This window comes from Panulirus ornatus, chromosome 5, assembly GCF_036320965.1.
Source record: "Panulirus ornatus isolate Po-2019 chromosome 5, ASM3632096v1, whole genome shotgun sequence".
In the NCBI taxonomy this organism is placed as follows: Eukaryota; Metazoa; Arthropoda; class Malacostraca; order Decapoda; family Palinuridae; genus Panulirus; species Panulirus ornatus.
In genome coordinates this window covers 24,821,293-24,840,810 of record NC_092228.1, presented here as the reverse complement: position 1 = coordinate 24,840,810, position 19,518 = coordinate 24,821,293, and the positions used below count along the sequence as shown (strand labels likewise).

Here is a 19,518-nt window from a genome sequence, read left to right as displayed (position 1 = left end):
TAATTCAAATATCCTGCGTTCAAAGAAAGAAGTTTGCTGCAAATGGATAGAAAGTGTAGGAGGTATCTGATGATTTTAAAGAATTTGGAGGAAGATATAAATATACATACAGTCAGTATTGTAGTGATACCTTTTTTTCAAGGTTTACATATGCCTCTTATCGTTTAGAGTTATCAGTATTCTACATGGTTACTTTCTGATTCACTGACCTATTGGCTTTGTATGTGGTTTAATTGGTATTTATGGTATTCTTGCTCTCTTTTGCTTGATCTATGGGACACACATGAATATATTGATTGATTACTGCTGTGTTGAGAGACAAATGCAATCTGCTATGTATTACTTAATGTTGGAAAACTTACTGATAAAACTAGCATAGATGTATATATATATATATATATATATATATATATATATATATATATATATATATATATATCACGATGAAGACATCACACACCATGTCTCCATGGTTGTTTAATTTGTTTATGGATGGGGTTGTTAGGGAGGTGAATGCAAGAGTTTTGGAAAGAGGGGCAAGTATGAAGTCTGTTGGAGATGAGAGAGCTTGGGAAGTGAGTCAGTTGTTGTTCGCTGATGATACAGCGCTGGTGGCTGATTCATGTGAGAAACTGCAGAAACTGGTGACTGAGTTTGGTAAAGTGTGTGAAAGAAGAAAGTTAAGAGTAAATGTGAATAAAAGCAACGTTATTAGGTACAGTAGTGTTGAGGGTCAAGTCAACTGGGAAGTAAGTTTGAATGGAGAAAAACTGGAGGAAGTATAGTGTTTTAGATATTTGGGAGTGGATCTGGCAGCGGATGGAACCATGGAAGCGGAATTGGATCATAGGGTGGGGGAGGGAGCGAAAATCCTGGGAGCCTTGAAGAATGTGTGGAAGTCGAGAACATTATCTCGGAAAGCAAAAATGGGTATGTTTGAAGGAATAGTGGTTCCAACAATGTTGTATGGTAGCGAGACGTGGGCTATGGATAGAGTTGTGCGCAGGAGGATGGATGTGCTGGAAATGAGATGTTTGAGGACAATGTGTAGTGTGAGGTGGTTTGATCGAGTAAGTAACGTAAGGGTAAGAGAGATGTGTGGAAATAAAAAGAGCGTGGTTGAGAGAGCAGAAGAGGGTGTTTTGAAATGGTTTGGGCACATGGAGAGAATGAGTGAGGAAAGATTGACCAAGAGGATGTATGTGTCGGAGGTGGAGGGAACGACGAGAAGTGGGAGACCAAATTGGAGGTGGAAAGATGAAGTGAAAAAGATTTTGTGTGATCGGGGCCTGAACATGCAGGAGTGTGAAATGAGGGCAAGGAATAGAGTGAATTGGATCGATGTGGTATACCGGGGTTGACTTGCTGTCAGTGGGTTGAATCAGGGCATGTGAAGCGTCTGGGGTAAACCATGGAAAGCTGTGTAGGTATGTATATCAGCGTGTGTGGACATATGTATATACTTGTGTATGGGGTGGGTTGGGCCATTTCTTTTGTCTGTTTCCTTGCGCTACCTCGCAAACGCGGGAGACAGCGACAAAGCAAGAAAAAAAAAAAAAAATATATATATATATATATATATATATATATATATATATATATATATATATATATATATATATATATATATATTATCCCTGGGGATAGGGTAGAAAGAATATTTCCCAAGTATTTCCTGCGTGTCATAGAAGGCGACTAAAAGGGAAGGGAGCCGGGGGCTGTAAATCCTCCCCTCTTGCTTTTTTTTTTTTTTTTTTTCCAAAGAAGGAACAGAGAAGGGGGCCAGATGAGGATATTCCCTCAAAGGCTCAGTCCTCTGTTCTTAACGCTACCTCGCTAACGCGGGAAATGGCGAATAGTATGAACGAAAAGAGAAAGATATATATATATATATATATATATATATATATATATATATATATATATATATATATATATATATATATCTTTTTCTTTTCGTTCATACTATTCGCCATATATATATATATATATCCTCCCTGGGGATAGGGGAGAAAGAATACTTCCCACGTATTCCCTGCGTGTCGTAGAAGGCGACTAAAAGGGAAGGGAGCGGGGGGCTGGAAATCCTCCCCTCTCATTTCTTTTTTTTTTTTTTTTTTTTTCTTTTTCCAAAAGAAGGAACAGAGAAGGGGGGCCAGGTGAGGATATTCCCTCAAAGGTCCAGTCCTCTGTTCTTAACGCTACCTCGCTAATGCGGGAAATGGCGGGAAATGGTAAGGTTATTTAATGTATGTATGATTCATGGTGAGGTGCCTGAGAATTGGCGGAATGCGATTATAGTGCCATTGTATAAAGGCAAAGGGGATAAGAGTGAGTGCTCAAATTACAGAGGTATAAGTTTGTTGAGTATTCCTGGTAAATTATATGGGAGGGTATTGACTGAGAGGGTGAAGGCATGTACAGAACATCAGATTGTGGAAGAGCAGTGTGGTTTCAGAAGTGGTAGAGGATGTGTGGATCAGGGGTTTGCTTTGAAGAATGTATGTGAGAAATACTTAGAAAAGCAAATGAATTTGTATGTAGCATTTATGGATCTGGAGAAGGCATATGATAGAGTTGATAGAGATGCTCTGTGGAAGGTACTAAGAATATATGGTGTGGGAGGCAAGTCGTTAGAATCAGTGAAAAGTTTTTATCGAGGATGTAATGCATGTCTACGTGTAGGAAGAGAGGAAAGTGATTGGTTCTGGAGGGTATTGACTGAGAGGGTAAAAGCATGTACAGATCATCAGATTGGGGAAGAGCAGTGTGGTTTCAGAAGTGATAGAGGATGTGTGGATCCGGTGTTTGCTTTGAAGAAAGTATGTGAGAAATACTAAGAAAAACAGATGGATTTGTATTAGCATTTATGGATTTGTAGAAGGCATGTGATTGAGTGGGCAGAGATGCTTTGTAGGTTTTTAAGAGTATATGGTGTGGGGGGGGTAAGTTGGTAGAAGCAGCGAAAAGCGCATCCATGGATATAAGGCATATGTAAGAGTAGGAAGAGAGGAAAGTGACTAGTTCTCAGCGAATGTCGGCAAGGGTGTGTGATGTCTCCACGGTTGTTTAATTTGTTCATGGATGGGATAGTTAGGGAGGTGAATGCAAAAGTTTTAGAGGGAGGGGCAAGTATGCAGTCTTGTGGATGAGAGGGCTTGGGAAGGGAGTCAGTTGTTGTTCGCTAATGATACAGCGATGGTGGCTGATTCGGGTCCCAAACTGCAGAAGTTGGTGACTGATAATGGTGAAGTGTATGGAAGAAGAAAGTTGAGAGAAAATGTTGAATAAGAGCAAGGTTACTAGGTTCAGTAGGGTTGAGGGACAAGTTAATTGGGAGGCAAGTTAAAATGGAGAAAAACAGGAGAAGGTGACGTGTTTTAGATATGTGTGAGTGGACTGAGCAGCAAATTGAAACATGGAAGCGGAAGTGAGTCACAGGGTTGGGGTGGGACCGAAGGTTCTGGGAGCGATGAACGTGTGGACGGCTAGGACGTTATCTCGGAAAGCTAGATAGGGTAAGTTTGAATGAATACTGGCTCCAACAAAGTTATATGTTTGTGAAGCATGGGCTATAGATAGGCTATAAATAGAGTTGTGCGGGGGAGAGTGGATGTGTTGGAAATGAGATGTTTGAGGACAATGTGTGGTGTGAGGTGGTTTGATCGAGTAAATAATGAAAGGGTAGGAGGGAGTATGGTTGAGAGAGCATAAAAGGATATAATGAAATGGTTTGGACACAAGGAGAGAATGAGTGAGGAAAGATTGACAAAGAGGGAACGAGGGGAGGGAGGGAACGAGGGGAAGCGGGAGACCAAATTGGAGGTGGAAGGATGGAGTAAAACAGATTTTGAGCGATAGGGGCCTGAACATGCAGAAGGGTGAAAGGCGTGCAAGGAATAGAGTGAATCGGAACGATGTGGTATACCGGGTTCGACGTGCTGTCATTGGATTGAACCAAGGCATGTGAAGGGTCTGGGGTAAACCATGGAAAGTTTTATGGGACTGGATTTAGAAAGGGAACTGTGGTTTCGGTGCATTATACATGACAGCTAGAGATTGAGTGTTAATGAATGTGCCCTTTTCTCGTCTTTTCCTAGCGCTACCTCGCGCATGCGAGGGGGAGGGGGGTATTTCATTTCATGTGAGACGGGGTGGCGATGAGAATGAATAAAGACAGAAAGCATGAATTTTGTACATATGTATATATGTATATATCTGTGTATGTATATATATATGTATACGTTGAAATGTATAGGTACGTATATGTGCGTCTGTGGACGTATATATACATGTGTATGTAGGTGGGTTGGGCCATTATTTCATCTGTTTCCTGAGGACAGGCGGAATGCGTGTATAGTGCCATTGTACAAAGGCAAAGGGGATAAAAGTGAGTGCTCAAATTACAGAGGTATAAGTTTGTTGAGTATTCCTGGTAAATTATATGGGAGGGTATTGATTGAGAGGGTGAAGGCATGTACAGAGCATCAGATTGGGGAAGAGCAGTGTGGTTTCAGAAGTGGTAGAGGATGTGTGGATCAGGTGTTTGCTTTGAAGAATGTATGTGAGAAATACTTAGAAAAGCAAATTTATTTGTACGTAGCATTTATGGATCTGGAGAAGGCATATGATAGAGTTGACAGAGATGCTCTGTGGAAGGCATTAAGAATAAATGGTGTGGGAGACAAGTTGTTAGAAGCAACGAAAAGCTTTTATCGAGGCTGTAAGGCATATGTACGTGTAGGAAGAGAGGATATTGATTGGTTCTCAGTGAATGTTGGTTTGCGGCAGGGGTGAGTGTAGTCTCCATGGTTGTTTGATTTGTTTATGGATGGGGTTGTTAGGAAGGTGAATGCAAGAGTTTTGGAAAGAGTGGCAAGTATGCAGTCTGTTGTGGATGAGAAAGTTTGGTAAGTAAGTCAGTTGTTGTTCGCTGATTATACTGTGCTGGTTTCTGATTCGGGTGAGAAACTGAGGAAAATGGTAACTGAGTTTGGTAAAGTGTGTGAAAGAAGAAAGCTGAGAGTAAATATATATAAGAGCAAGGTTATTAGGTACAGTAGGGTTGAGGGACAAGTCTATTGGGAGGTAAGTTTGAATGGAGAAAAACTGGAGGAGGTGAAGTATTTAAGATATATGGGAGTGGCTTTGGCAGTGGATAGAACCATAGAAGCGGAATTGAATCATAGGGTGGGGGAGGGGGCCAAAGTTTTGGGAGCGTTGAAAAAATGTGTGGAAGTCGAGAACGTTATCTTGGAAGGCAAAAGTGGTTATGTTTGAAGGAATAGTGGTTCCAACAATGTTATATGGTTGCGAGGCGTGGGCTATAGATGGAGTTTTGCGGAGGAGGGTGGATGTGCTGGAATTGAGATGTTTGAAGACAATATGTGGTGTGAGGTGGTTTGATCGAGTAAGTAATGTAAGGGTGAGAGAGATGTGTGGTAATAAAAAGAGTGTGGTTGAGAGAGCATAAGAGGATGTTTTGAAATGGTTTGGTCACATGGAGAGAGTGAGTGACGAAAGATTGTCAAAGAGGATATATGTGTCAGAGGTGGAGGGAACGAGAAGTGGGAGACTAAATTGGAGGAGGAAAGATCGAGTGAAAAAGATTTTGAGCGATCGGGGCTTGAACACGCACGAGTGTGAAAGGCGTGCAAGGAAGAAAGTGAATTGGAACGATGTGGTATACCTGGATCGACGTGCTGTCAACGGATTGAACTATGGCATGTGAAGCGTCTGGGGTAAACCATGGAAATTTTGCTGGGCCTCGATGTGGAAAGGGAGCTGTGGTTTCGGTGCATTATACATGACAGCTAAAGACTGAGTGTGAACGAATGTGGCCTTTGTTGTCTTTTCCTAGAGCTACCTCGCGCACATGCGGGGGGTTGGGGTTGTCAATTCATGTTTGGCGGGGTGGCGACGGGAATGAATAAGGGCAGACTGTATGAATTATGTACATGTGAATATATGTATATGTCTGTGTGTGTATATATATGTATACGTTGAGATGTATAGGTGCGTGTGTGGACTTGTATGTAAATACATGTGTATGTCGGTGGGTTTGGCCATTCATTCGTCTGTTTCCTTGCGCTACCTCGCTAACGCGGGAGACAGCGACAAAGTATAATAAATGAAATGAAATAAATAAATATATATATATATATATATATATATATATATATATATATATATATATATATATATATATATATATATATATATATTTGTGTGTGTGTGTGTGTGTGTGTGTGTGTGCTGAATTACTGAATAATCAAAGGTTTATTGGATAATACAGAACTAGGAGGTCATTATAGCAACTTGTTAACTTATCATATATGAGGTGAAGACGAAGTCGGTCTAGATGATTTGTACTTTCTGATTAAGTACATGAGACAGATACGTCTAGAGAGTCCGGTTAGCAGATGGATATAAAGGATATTTTTAGAGTAAATGCTATGTTATGTACGTTATGCCCTTAGTTGAACATCAAGTGTTGAACAATTGCTGGAAATTACTAGTTGATATACTACATAACGTAATTTTCAGGAAACTGAACGGTTCACATGATGAGCTGTGCCCTTATTCATGGATTGTTTATGAAGTTCACAATTGTAGGAATAGCCCTGCTCTTATATCTTTCTTTAGGAGGTACGATTGGAACAAGTCGATTGAAGTCTCTAGCGGTTATCTCTGTGAGTGTCGAGTGTCAACAGTTTATTGCTAAACTATCGGGTTGGCTGCCGGTGAGGGTCGGAGCAAGTGGACAGGTTCATCGAGATGAGGGCCTCTTGGTACGTGGTATAAAAGGGTCCGTGATAATTCTGCATGCCTTTTTCTGCAATCTCTCTTGATCGTCTCTCTGAGTAACAGTTAGTGAGCTGAACCAGTCTGGGGAGGCGTAATGGAGGTTAGATCGAATGAAAATTGTGTGGACATTCCTGAGCTCAACTGACGAGACTCATAGTATTTTGAATCGTGAAAGAACGTTACAGTTGGTATGAGGAAGATTTGATGATCGTTCCGACACCAAGAGGTGTGAAGTCTTTAGCTACCTGGAAGACGTCAGGGTCTACTATAATGTCAGGGGGTGAGATGATGTGTGCACTCAGGTTGATGTGCATCATCGCACTGGTTGATAGTGGCGTGGTTGAACGTGGTCCACTGCTGAGGGTTGTTGGTGATACGTTGGAGGGAACTGAGGTAGGAGAGTTGTTGACAGATATATCATGGTGGAGTCGTCAACGTACTTCCCGTGATGGTTTGTGTCCCACTAAACGTCATTGAAGAGAGTAAGGAATCAGAGCGGCCCCAACTTGTTTGACGTGCGTGCGTGTGTGTGTGTGTGTGTGTGTGTGTGCGTCTGTGTGTGTGTGTGTGTGTGTGTGTGTGTGTGTGTGTGTGTGTGTGTGTGTGTGTCTTTATTTTTTGTCTATAGCAAACAGCAAGTCATGTAAGAATTATCTACCATCACAGATGAACAGTATATATTGCCTGTATCATAGATTTTCTTTTCCTACCTGCCACTGTAGTCCCACGTATGATAGTAAGTCTTGGAGAAGGTCAGCAATGGTTTAGAATCGTCCAACAGGAAGATGTAACCACGACAACTTGTCAATTTCCATTGATGTACAATGAAGTCCTCTGTACTGTTGATGTACAACACCTGGATCGTGGGTGGATACATGTATGTTATCTTCATCCGTCATATTATTACATGGCAATTGACATGTGATTACTGACAGAAAATAGATAGGATAAGTAAAAGCAATGTTTTCAAAGTGTTCACTGACATTATCTTATGAGCATAGGAAGGGAGAGAAAATATAGATGCAATGTGATGTATAGTCATCCAGTCCTCAACCGACAGACTGATTAAGCTGAGGAAACCAGAGAACTTATTACGCCAAAAGTTGTCATTTCGCGTAATAGACGCAGATGCAACAAAAATGCGTTAATATAATGCAATTTCTTACTATGATTACAAACTGGGGAAAAAATATTTTGCAATCTATATTGAGCAATTTTACGACAGAAGTCTCATTTATACACACACACACACACACACACACACACACATATATATATATATATGGATTCAAACTTTGTAAACAGACATTTCAGGAAGGCTAGTGCGAGGTTTTAGAGGTAAAACCACGAAAATTGTGGCACAAACTTTCACCTAGATAATACCAAATGAGACTAAATGTAAGATTTGGAACGCGTGTAAGGGAGACACTATGCTGTTTATTTACTCTGGCAATACAGCTATGTATATACCTCAGATTCTCGTCTTCCCAGAAACTTTTTCCTGGAGACATTGAGCAAGAGCGAAACATATGAACCCTCCTGTCGACACGGGTACGATTATCGGGATGTAGCGGAAAATAGTTTACACCATATATATATATATATATATATATATATATATATATATATATATATATATATATATATATATATATATATATATATATATATATATATATATATATATATATATATATATATATATATATATATATATATATATATATGTGTGTGTGTGTGTGTGTGTGTGTGTGTGTGTGTATAAATGAGACTTCTGTCGTAAAATTGTTGTTCGCTGATGATACAGCGCTGGTGGCTGATTCATGTGAGAAACTGCAGAAGCTGGTGACTGAGTTTGGTAAAGTGTGTGAAAGAAGAAAGTTAAGAGTAAATGTGAATAAGAGCAAGGTTATTAAGTACAGTAGGGTTGAGGGTCAAGTCAATTGGGAGGTGAGTTTGAATGGAGAAAAACTGGAGGAAGTGAAGTGTTTTAGATATCTGGGAGTGGATCTGGCAGCGGATGGAACCATGGAAGCGGAAGTGGATCATAGGGTGGGGGAGGGGGCGAAAGTTCTGGGAGCCTTGTAGAATGTGTGGAAGTCGAGAACATTATCTCGGAAAGCAAAAATGGGTATGTTTGAAGGAATAGTGGTTCCAACAATGTTGTATGGTTGTATATTTATTTTTTCTTTTTTTTCTTTTAAACTATTCGCCATTTCCCGCGTTAGAGAGGTAGCGCTAAGAACAGAGGACTGGGCCTTTTTTGGAATATCCTCACCTGGCCCCCTCTGTTCCTTCTCTTGGAAAATTAAAAAAAAAACGAGATTGGACAATCGCATGTTTACCAAATGGCGTCCTAGCTTCGTCCCTTCGATGTATATCAGCTGACTGTTATAATCCTCTCTTGTGTCTCCCCTGATGATGTGATTATTACACGAAAGTGCACTTGGGAACTTTTCGTGTTTCATTTTCCCCGTGGACTCATAGGAATATATATATATATATACATATATATATATATATATATATATATTTTTTTTTTTTTGCTTTGTCGCTGTCTCCCGCGTTTACGAGGTAGCGCAAGGAAACAGACGAAAAAAATGGCCCAACCCACCCCCATTCACATGTATATACATACGTCCACACACGCAAATATACATACCTACACAGCTTTCCATGGTTTACCCCAGACGCTTCACATGCCTTGATTCAATCCACTGACAGCACGTCAACCCCGGTATACCACATCGCTCCAATTCACTCTATTCCTTGCCCTCCTTTCACCCTCCTGCATGTTCAGGCCCCGATCACACAAAATCTTTTTCACTCCATCTTTCCACCTCCAATTTGGTCTCCCTCTTCTCCTCGTTCCCTCCACCTCCGACACATATAACCTCTTGGTCAATCTTTCCTCACTCATTCTCTCCATGTGCCCAAACCATTTCAAAACACCCTCTTCTGCTCTCTCAACCACGCTCTTTTTATTTCCACACATCTTTCTTACCCTTACGTTACTTACTCGATCAAACCACCTCGCACCACACATTGTCCTCAAACATCTCATTTCTAGCACATCCATCCTCCTGCGCACAACTCTATCCATAGCCCACGGCTCGCAACCATACAACATTGTTGGAACCACTATTCCTTTAAACATACCCATTTTTGCTTTCCGAGATAATGTTCTCGACTTCCACACATTCTTCAAGGCTCCCAGAATTTTCGCCCCCTCCCCCACCCTATGATCCACTTCCGCTTCCATGGTTCCATCGGCTGCCAGATCCACTCCCAGATATCTAGAACACTTTACTTCCTCCAGTTTTTCTCCATTCAGTCTTACCTCCCAATTGACTTGACCCTCAACCCTACTGTACCTAATAACCTTGCTCTTATTCACATTTTCTCTTAACTTTACCAAACTCAGTCACCAGCTTCTGCAGTTTCTCACATGAATCAGCCACCAGCGCTGTATCATCAGCGAACAACAACTGACTCATATATATATATATATATATATATATATATATATATATATATATATATATACATATATACGAATAAAGTGTATATGAACGCGCACCTTCATAGAACATACAAACCTCCAACAGCCAGGATCGAACCTGGGACCCCTTGTGCAAGAGGCAGGCATGCTAACCGCTAGGCTAAGGGACTGTATAATAGGAAACAACTATTCGAAATACTAAGTACTCGAATACCCTTCGTCTCACAATGGTGAGCAACGGGGTCTATCGGTTGTTTCAGAACAGAACACATAGCCAGCTGATAGCGTTTTACCGAACCTGACTGTACAACGCGGAGTTATATGAATACGAATAAAGTGTATATGAACGCGAACCTTCATAGAACATACAAACCTCCAACATACAGTCCCTTAGCCTAGCGGTTAGCATGCCTGCCTCTTGCACAAGGGGTCCCAGGTTCGATCCTGGCTGTTGGAGGTTTGTATGTACTATGAAGGTGCGCGTTCATATACACTTTATTCGTATTCATATAACTCCGCGTTGTACAGTCAGGTTCGGTAAAACGCTATCAGCTGGCTATGTGTTCTGTTCGGAAACAACTGATAGACCCCGTTGCTCACCATTGTGAGACGAAGGGTATTCGAACGCTTAGTATTTCGAATAGTTGTTTCCTATTATACAGTCCCTTAGCCTAGCGATTAGCATGCCTGCCTCTTGCACACGGGGTCCCAGGTTCGATCCTGGCTGTTGGAGGTTTGTATGATATATATATATATATATATATATATATATATATATATATATATATATATATATATATATATATATATATATTTGTATGGGTTTTCAGAAAAGAAGAGAGAATGTTGGGGTGAAGAGGGTTGTGAGAGTAAGTGAGCTTGGGAAGGAGACTAGTGTGAGGAAGTACCAGGAGAGACTGAGTACAGAAGGGAAAAAGGTGAGAGCAAAGGAGGTAAGGGGAGTGGGAGAGGAGTGGGATGTATTTAGGGAAGCAGTGATGGCTTGCGCAAAAGATGCTTGTGGCATGAGAAGCGTGGGAGGTGGGTCGATTAGAAGGGGTAGTAAGTATTGGGATGAAGAAGTAAGATTATTAGTGAAAGAGAAGAGTGAGGCATTTGGACGACTTTTGCAGGGAAAAAATGCAATTGAGTGGAAGATGTACAAAAGAAAGAGGCAGGAGGTCAAGAGAATGGTGCAAGAGGTGAAAAAGAAGGCAAATGAGACTTGGGGTGAGAGAGTATCATTAAATTTTAGGGAGAATAAAAAGATGTTCTAGAAGGAGGTAAATAAAGTGCGTAAGACAAGGGAGCAAATGGGAACTTCAGTGAAGGGGACTAATGGGGAGGTGATAACAAGTAGTGGTGATGTGAGAAGGAGATGGAGTGAGTATTTTGAAGGTTTGTTGAATATGTTTAACGATAGAGTGGCAGATATAGGGTGTTTTGGTCGAGGTGGTGTGCAAAGTGAGAGGGTTAGGGAAAAATGATTTGGTAAACAGAGAAGAGGTAGTAAAAGCTTTGCGGAAGATGAAAGCCGGCAAGGTAGCCGGTTTGGATGGTATTGCAGTGGAATTTATTAAAAAATGGGGTGACTGTATTGTTGACTGGTTGGTAAGGTTATTTAATGTATGTATGATTCATGGTGAGGTGCCTGAGGATTGGCGGAATGCTTGCATAGTGCCATTGTAGAAAGGCAAAGGGGATAAGAGTGAGTGCTCAAATTACAGAGGTATAAGTTTATTGAGTTTTCCTGGTAAATTATATGGGGGGTATTGATTGAAAGGGTGAAGGGATGTACAGAGCATCCGATTGGGGAAGAGCAGTGTGGTTTCAGAAGTGGAAGAGGATGTGTGGATCAGGTGTTTGCTTTGAAGAATGTATGTGAGAAATACTTAGAAAAGCAAATGGATTTGTATGTAGCATTTATGGATCTGGAGAAGGCATATGATAGAGTTGATACAGATGTTCTGTGGAAGGTACTATAAATATATATGTGGGAGGCAAGTTGTTAGAAGCAGTGAAAAGTTTTTATCGAGGATGTAAAGCATGTCTACGTGTAGGAAGAGAGGAAAGTGATTGGTTCTCAGTGAATGTAGGTTTGCGGCAGGGGTGTGTGATGTCTCCATGGTTGTTTAATTCGTTTATGGATGGGGTTGTTAGGGAGGTGAATGCAAAAGTTTTGGAAAGAGGGGCAAGTATGCAGTCTGTTGGGGATGAGAGAGCTTGGGAAGTGAATCAGTTGTTCTTCGCTGATGATACAGCGCTGGTGGCTGATTCATGTGAGAAACTGCAGAAGTTTGGTGACTGAGTTTGGTAAAGTCTGTGAAAGTAGAAAGTTAAGAGTAAATGTGAATAAGAGCAAGGTTATTAGGTACAGTAGGGTTGCGGATCAAGTCAACTGGGAGGTAAGTTTGAATGGAGAAAAACTGGAGGAAGTAAAGTGTTTTAGATATCTGGGAGTGGATCTTGCAGCGGATGGAACCATGGAAGCGGAAGTGAATCATAGGGTGGGGGAGGGGGCGAAACTCCTGGGAGACTTGAAGAATGTTTGGAAGTCGAGAACATTATTTCGGAAAGCAAAAATGGGTATGTTTGAAGAAATAGTGGTTCCAACAATGTTGTATGGTTGCGAGGCGTGGGCTATGGATAGAGTTTTGCGCAGGAGGGGGTATGTGCTGGAAATGAGATGTTTGAGTATAATATGTGGTGTGAGGTGGTTTGATCGAGTAAGTAACGTAAAGGTAAGAGAGATGTGTGGAAATAAAAAGAGCGTGGTTGAGAGAGCAGAAGAGGGTGTTTTGAAATGGTTTTGGAACATGGAGAGAATGAGTGAGGAAAGATTGACCAAGAGGATATATGTGTCGGAGGTGGAGGGAACGAGGAGAAGTGGGAGACAAAATTGGAGGTGGAAAGATGGCGTGAAAAAGATTTTGAGTGATCTGGGTCTGAACATACAGGATGGTGAAAGGCGGGCAAGGAATAGAATGAATTGGATCGATGTGGTATACCGGGGTCGACGTGCTGTCAATGGATTGAATCAGGGCATGTGAAGCGTCTGGTGTAAACCATGGAAAGTTCTGTGGGGTATGGATGTGGAAAGGGAGCGGTGGTTTTGGGCATTTTTACATGACAGATAGAGACTGAGTGTCAACGAATTGGGCCTTTGTTGTCTTTTCCTAGCGCTACCTCGCACACGTGAGGGGGAGGGGGATGTTATTCCATGTGTGGCGAGGTGGCGATGGGAATAAATAAAGGCACACAGTATGAATTATGTACATGTGTATATATGTATGTGTCTGTGTGTATATATATGTGTACATTGAGATATATAGGTTATGTATATTTGCGTGTGTGGACGTGTATGTATGTACATGTGTATGTGGGTGGGTTGGGCCATTTCTTTCGTCTGTTTCCTTGCGGTTCATCGCAACCGCTGGAAACAGCGACAAGCCAAATAATAATAAAAAAAAATATATATATATATATATATATATATATATATATATATATATATATATATATATATATATATTATATATATATATATATATATATATATATATATATATATATATATATATATATATATATATATATATATATATATATATATATATATATATATTATCCCTGGGGATAGGGGAGAAAGAATACTTCCCACGTATTCCCTGCGTGTCGTAGAAGGCGACTAAAAGGGGAGGGAGCGGGTGGCTGGAAATCCTCCCCTCTCGTTTTTTTTTTGATTTTCCAAAAGAAGGAACAGAGAAGGGGGCCAGGTGAGGATTTTCCCTCTAAGGCCCAGTCCTCTGTTCTTAACGCTACCTCGCAAACGCGGGAAATGGCGAATAGTATGAAAAAAAAAAAAAAAAATATATATATATATATATATATATATATATATATATATATATATATATATTCCTATGAAGCACTATAAGTTCCCAAGTGCACTTTCGTATAATAATCACAAGATCAGGGGAGACACAAGAGAGAAATATAAATCAGTTGCTATTCATCGAAGAGACGAAGCTAAGACGCCATTTGGTAAACATGTGATTGTTCAAAACATACAACAAGCGTTCATAAACTTATGATTTTTACAAATTTTGTCAACAATAGAGTTATCTAATTTGTATAGACCATCACTAATATTTGGATTAAAATTCTTTGTGTATTTAATAATAGAAGATTCAATGATATTTCTCTTGGTAATCGAGTTAGAGTTGATAACTGAGATAGCATTACTCCAGTCAATACAATGATCATAGTTTTCAACGTGATTAAACAAGGCATTTGATTCTTGTCCCGTTCTTATACTATATTCATGTTGCTTAAGTCTAACAAAAAGATCCTTACCAGTCTGACCAACATAAAATATATCACATTTTGCACAAGGCACTTTATAGATCATCCAAGAGAATTTTCTGGTGAATTCCTGATTAAGATTTTCTTTATAGTATTATTGTTGCTAAAGGCAATCTCTACATTAAAGGATTTAAGCAACATGGGAAGTAAAGTGAAATTATTATTAAAAGGGAGAACTCAAAGATTCTTGGTGTCAATGGGAGGTTTGGGCTCAACTCTATAAAATGATTTCTTTGTAAACTTAAGGGATTTATCAAAAAAAGATCCAGGGTACTTTAACTTAGATCCAATAGAATATATCTTCTCAAACTCATCATCAATTAACTCTGAACTGCAAATACGTAATGCCCTAAGGATCATAAATTAAAATGGTGATAATTTAACTGTGTCATGTTGAGATAAGTAATAATGGATATATGAGCATACATTGGTGGGTTTTCTGTCTGTGCTAAACTTAAACTTGTAGTCCTTACTTATGGATTATGCAATCTAAAAAGGGTAACATACCATTATTTTCATTTTCTACAGTAAATTTGATGGAAGGTACTAAATTGTTAAGTAAGGGGAGAAATATTTGTAAATTTTCATTTGCTGGCCAAACACAAAGAACATCATCTACATGCCTAAACCAAATTGATCACGCGCAAAATTGTGATCCTTTCCAAATATACATACCTATACATCTCAACGTATACATATATATACACACTCAGACATACATATATACACATGTACATAATTCATACTGTCTGCCTTTATTCATTCCCATCGCCACCCCGCCACACATGAAATAATAACCCCCTTCTTCCGCATATGCGCGAAGAAAAGACAACAAAAGCCACATTCGTTCACACACAGTCTCTAGCTGTCACGTGTAATGCACTGAAACCACAGCTTTCTTTCCAAATCCAGGCTCCACTGAACTTTCAATGGTTTACACCAGACGCTTCACACGCCCTAGTTCAATCCACTGACAGCACGGCGACCCTGGTATACCACATCGTTACAATTCACTCTATTCCTTGCACGCGTTTCACCCTCCTGCATGTTCAGGCCCCGATCACTCAAAATCTTTTCCACTCAATCTTTCTACCTCCAATTTGGTCTCCCACTTCTCGTTCACTCCACCTCTGACACATATATCGTCTTGGTCAATCTTTCCTCACTCATTCTCTCCATGTGACCAAACCATTTCAAAACACAGTCTTCTGCTCTCTCAACCACACTCTTTTTATTACCACACCTTTCTCTTACCCTATTATTACTTACTCGAACAAACACCTCCCACTACATATTGACCACCAACATCTCATTTCTAGCACATCCACTCTCCTACGCACAACTCAATCTATAGCCCACCCCTCGCAACCATATAACATTGTTGGAACCACTATTCCTTCAAACATACCCATTTTTGCTTTCCGAGATAATGTTCTCGACTTCCATACATTCTTCAACGCTCTCAGAACTTTCGCCCCCTTCCCCACCCTATGATTCACTTCCGCTTCCATGGTTCTATCTGCTGCCAAATCCACTCCCAGATATCTAAAACACTTCACTTCCTTTAGCTTTTCTCCATTCAAACTTACCTCCCAAGTGACTCAACCCTACTGTATCTAATAACCTTTCTCTTATTCACATTTACTCTCAGCTTTACCAAACCCAGTCACCAGCTTCTGCAGTTTCTCAAACGAATCAGCCACCGGCGCTGTATCATCAGCGAACAACAATTAATTCACATCCCAAGCTCTCTCATGCACAACAGACTGAATACTTGCCACTCTTTCCAAAACTTTTGCATTCACCTCCCTAACAACCCCATCCATAAACAAATTAAACGACCATGGAGACATCACACACCCCTGCCTCGCTACCATATAACAATGTTGGAGCCATTATCCCTTCAGATACCTATTCTCGGTCTCCGGGATAATGTTCTCTCATTCTATACATTCTTCAACTCTCCCAAAACCATCGCCCCCTCCCCAAGCCTCTGACTCACTTCCGCTTCCACTCAAGGATATCAAAAAAACTTCACTTCCTCCATTTTTCTTTATTCAAACTTACTTCACATTTAACTTGGCCTTCAACCCTGCTGACCCTAATAACCTTGCTCTTATTCAAATTCACTCTCAACTTACTCCTTTCAAACACTTTACAAAACCCAGACACCAATCTCTACAGTTTCTCACTCGAATAAGCTACCAGCATTGTATCAACAGTGAACAAAAGTAATTCAGTTCCCAAACCCTAATCTGATACTCTGAACATGCATTTATCCTCTTAATCAGTACCCTCGCATATAATTTCCTAAAATTACTCAAAAAAATATATATGCACATATATATATATATATATATATATATATATATATATATATATATATATATATATATATATATATATATATATATATATATATATATATATATATATATATATACATATATATATATATATATATATATATATATATATATATATATATATATATATATATATATATATATATATATATATATATATATATATATATATATATATTATGTGACATTCATTTTTACATTCATTTCAAGCTAGAAGTTTCAGTTTTCTAAATTCTTTCTTACATTTTTCATATGTTTATATATGTGTGTGTGTGTGTGTGTGTGTATGTGTGCGTGTGTGTGTGTGTGTGTGTGTGTATGTGTATATGTATATGTATATGTATATTATCCCTGGGGATAGGGGTGAAAGAATACTTCCCACGTATTCCTCGCGTGTCGTAGAAAGCGACTAGAGGGGACGGGAGCGGTGGGCCAGAAATCCTCCCCTCCTTGTATAAACTTTCTAAAATGGGAAACAGAAGATGGAGTCACGCGGGGAGTGCTCATCCTCCTCGAAGGCTCAGAGTGGGGTGCCTAAATGTGTGTGGATGTAACCAAGATGTGAAAAAAGGAGAGATAGGTAGTATGTTTGAGGAAAGGAACCTGGATGTTTTGGCTCTGAGTGAAACGAAGCTCAAGGGTAAAGGGGAAGAGTGGTTTGGGAATGTCTGGGAAGTAAAGTCAGGGGTTAGTGAGAGGACAAGAGCAAGGGAAGGAGTAGCAATACTCCTGAAACAGGAGTTGTGGGAGTATGTGATAGAATGTAAGAAAGTAAATTCTCGATTAATATGGGTAAAACTGAAAGTTGATGGAGAGAGGTGGGTGATTATTGGTGCATATGCACCTGGGCATGAGAAGAAAGATCATGAGAGGCAAGTGTTTTGGGAGCAGCTGAATGAGTGTGTTGGTGGTTTTGATGCACGAGACCGGGTTATAGGGATGGGTGATTTGAATGCAAAGGTGAGTAATGTGGCAGTTGAGGGAATAATTGGTATACATGGGGTGTTCAGTGTTGTAAATGGAAATGGTGAAGAGCTTGTAGATTTATGTGCTGAAAAAGGACTGATGATTGGGAATACCTGGTTTAAAAAGCGAGATATACATAAGTATACTTATGTAAGTAGGAGAGATGGCCAGAGAGCGTTATTGGATTACGTGTTAATTGACAGGCGTGCGAAAGAGAGACTTTTGGATGTTAATGTGCTGAGAGGTGCAACTGGAGGGATGTCTGATCATTATCTTGTGGAGGCTAAGGTGAAGATTTGTATGGGTTTTCAGAAAAGAAGAGTGAATGTTGGGGTGAAGAGGGTGGTGAGAGTAAGTGAGCTTGGGAAGGAGACCTGTGTGAGGAAGTACCAGGAGAGACTGAGTACAGAATGGAAAAAGGTGAGAACAATGGAAGTAAGGGGAGTGGGGGAGGAATGGGATGTATTTAGGGAATCAGTGATGGATTGCGCAAAAGATGCTTGTGGCATGAGAAGAGTGGGAGGTGGGTTGATTAGAAAGGGTAGTGAGTGGTGGGATGAAGAAGTAAGAGTATTAGTGAAAGAGAAGAGAGAGGCATTTGGACGATTATTGCAGGGAAAAAATGCAATTGAGTGGGAGATGTATAAAAGAAAGGTGCAAGAGGTGAAAAAAAGGGCAAATGAGAGTTGGCTTGAGAGAGTATCATTAAATTAAAGAAAGGTGCAAGAGGTGAAAAAAAGGGCAAATGAGAGTTGGGGTGAGAGAGTATCATTAAATTTTAAGGAGAATAAAAAGATGTTCTGGAAGGAGGTGAATAAAGTGCGTAAGACAAGGGAGCAAATGGGAACTTCAGTGAAGGGCGCAAATGGGGAGGTGATAACAAGTAGTGGTGATGTGAGAAGGAGATGGAGTGAGTATTTTGAAGGTTTGTTGAATGTGTTTGATGATAGAGTGGCAGATATAGGGTGTTTTGGTCGAGGTGGTATGCAAAGTGAGAGGGTTAGGGAAAATGATTTGGTAAACAGAGAAGAGGTAGTGAAAGCTTTGCGGAAGATGAAAGCCGGCAAGGCAGCAGGTTTGGATGGTATTGCAGTGGAATTTATAAAAAAAGGGGTGACTGTATTGTTGACTGGTTGGTAAGGTTATTTTATGTATGTATGACTCATGGTGAGGTGTCTGAGGATTGGCGGAATGCGTGCATAGTGCCATTGTACAAAGGCAAAGGGGATAAGAGTGAGTGCTCAAATTACAGAGGTATAAGTTTGTTGAGTATTCCTGGTAAATTATATGGGAGGGTATTGATTGAGAGGGTGAAGGCATGTACAGAGCATCAGATTGGGGATGAGCAGTGTGGTTTCAGAAGTGGTAGAGGATGTGTGGATCAGGTGTTTGCTTTGAAGAATGTATGTGAGAAATACTTAGAAAAGCAAATGGATTTGTATCTAGCATTTATGGATCTGGAGAAGGCATATGATAGAGTTGATAGAGATGCTCTGTGGAAGGTATTAAGAA

The 19,518-nt window shown here is 40.1% G+C and overlaps 1 protein-coding gene across 1 annotated transcript in view; it reads right to left on the bottom strand.

Moving 5' to 3' along the window:
• LOC139746814 (ionotropic receptor 21a-like) overlaps positions 1 to 19,518 on the bottom strand; it is a 179,106-nt gene that overhangs the window by 106,985 nt on the left and 52,603 nt on the right. Inside the window, exon 3 of the mRNA XM_071658394.1 lies at positions 7,518 to 7,663. Coding sequence (XP_071514495.1) covers positions 7,518 to 7,663 — 146 coding nt within the window. The remainder of the gene's footprint in view (positions 1 to 7,517; positions 7,664 to 19,518) is intronic.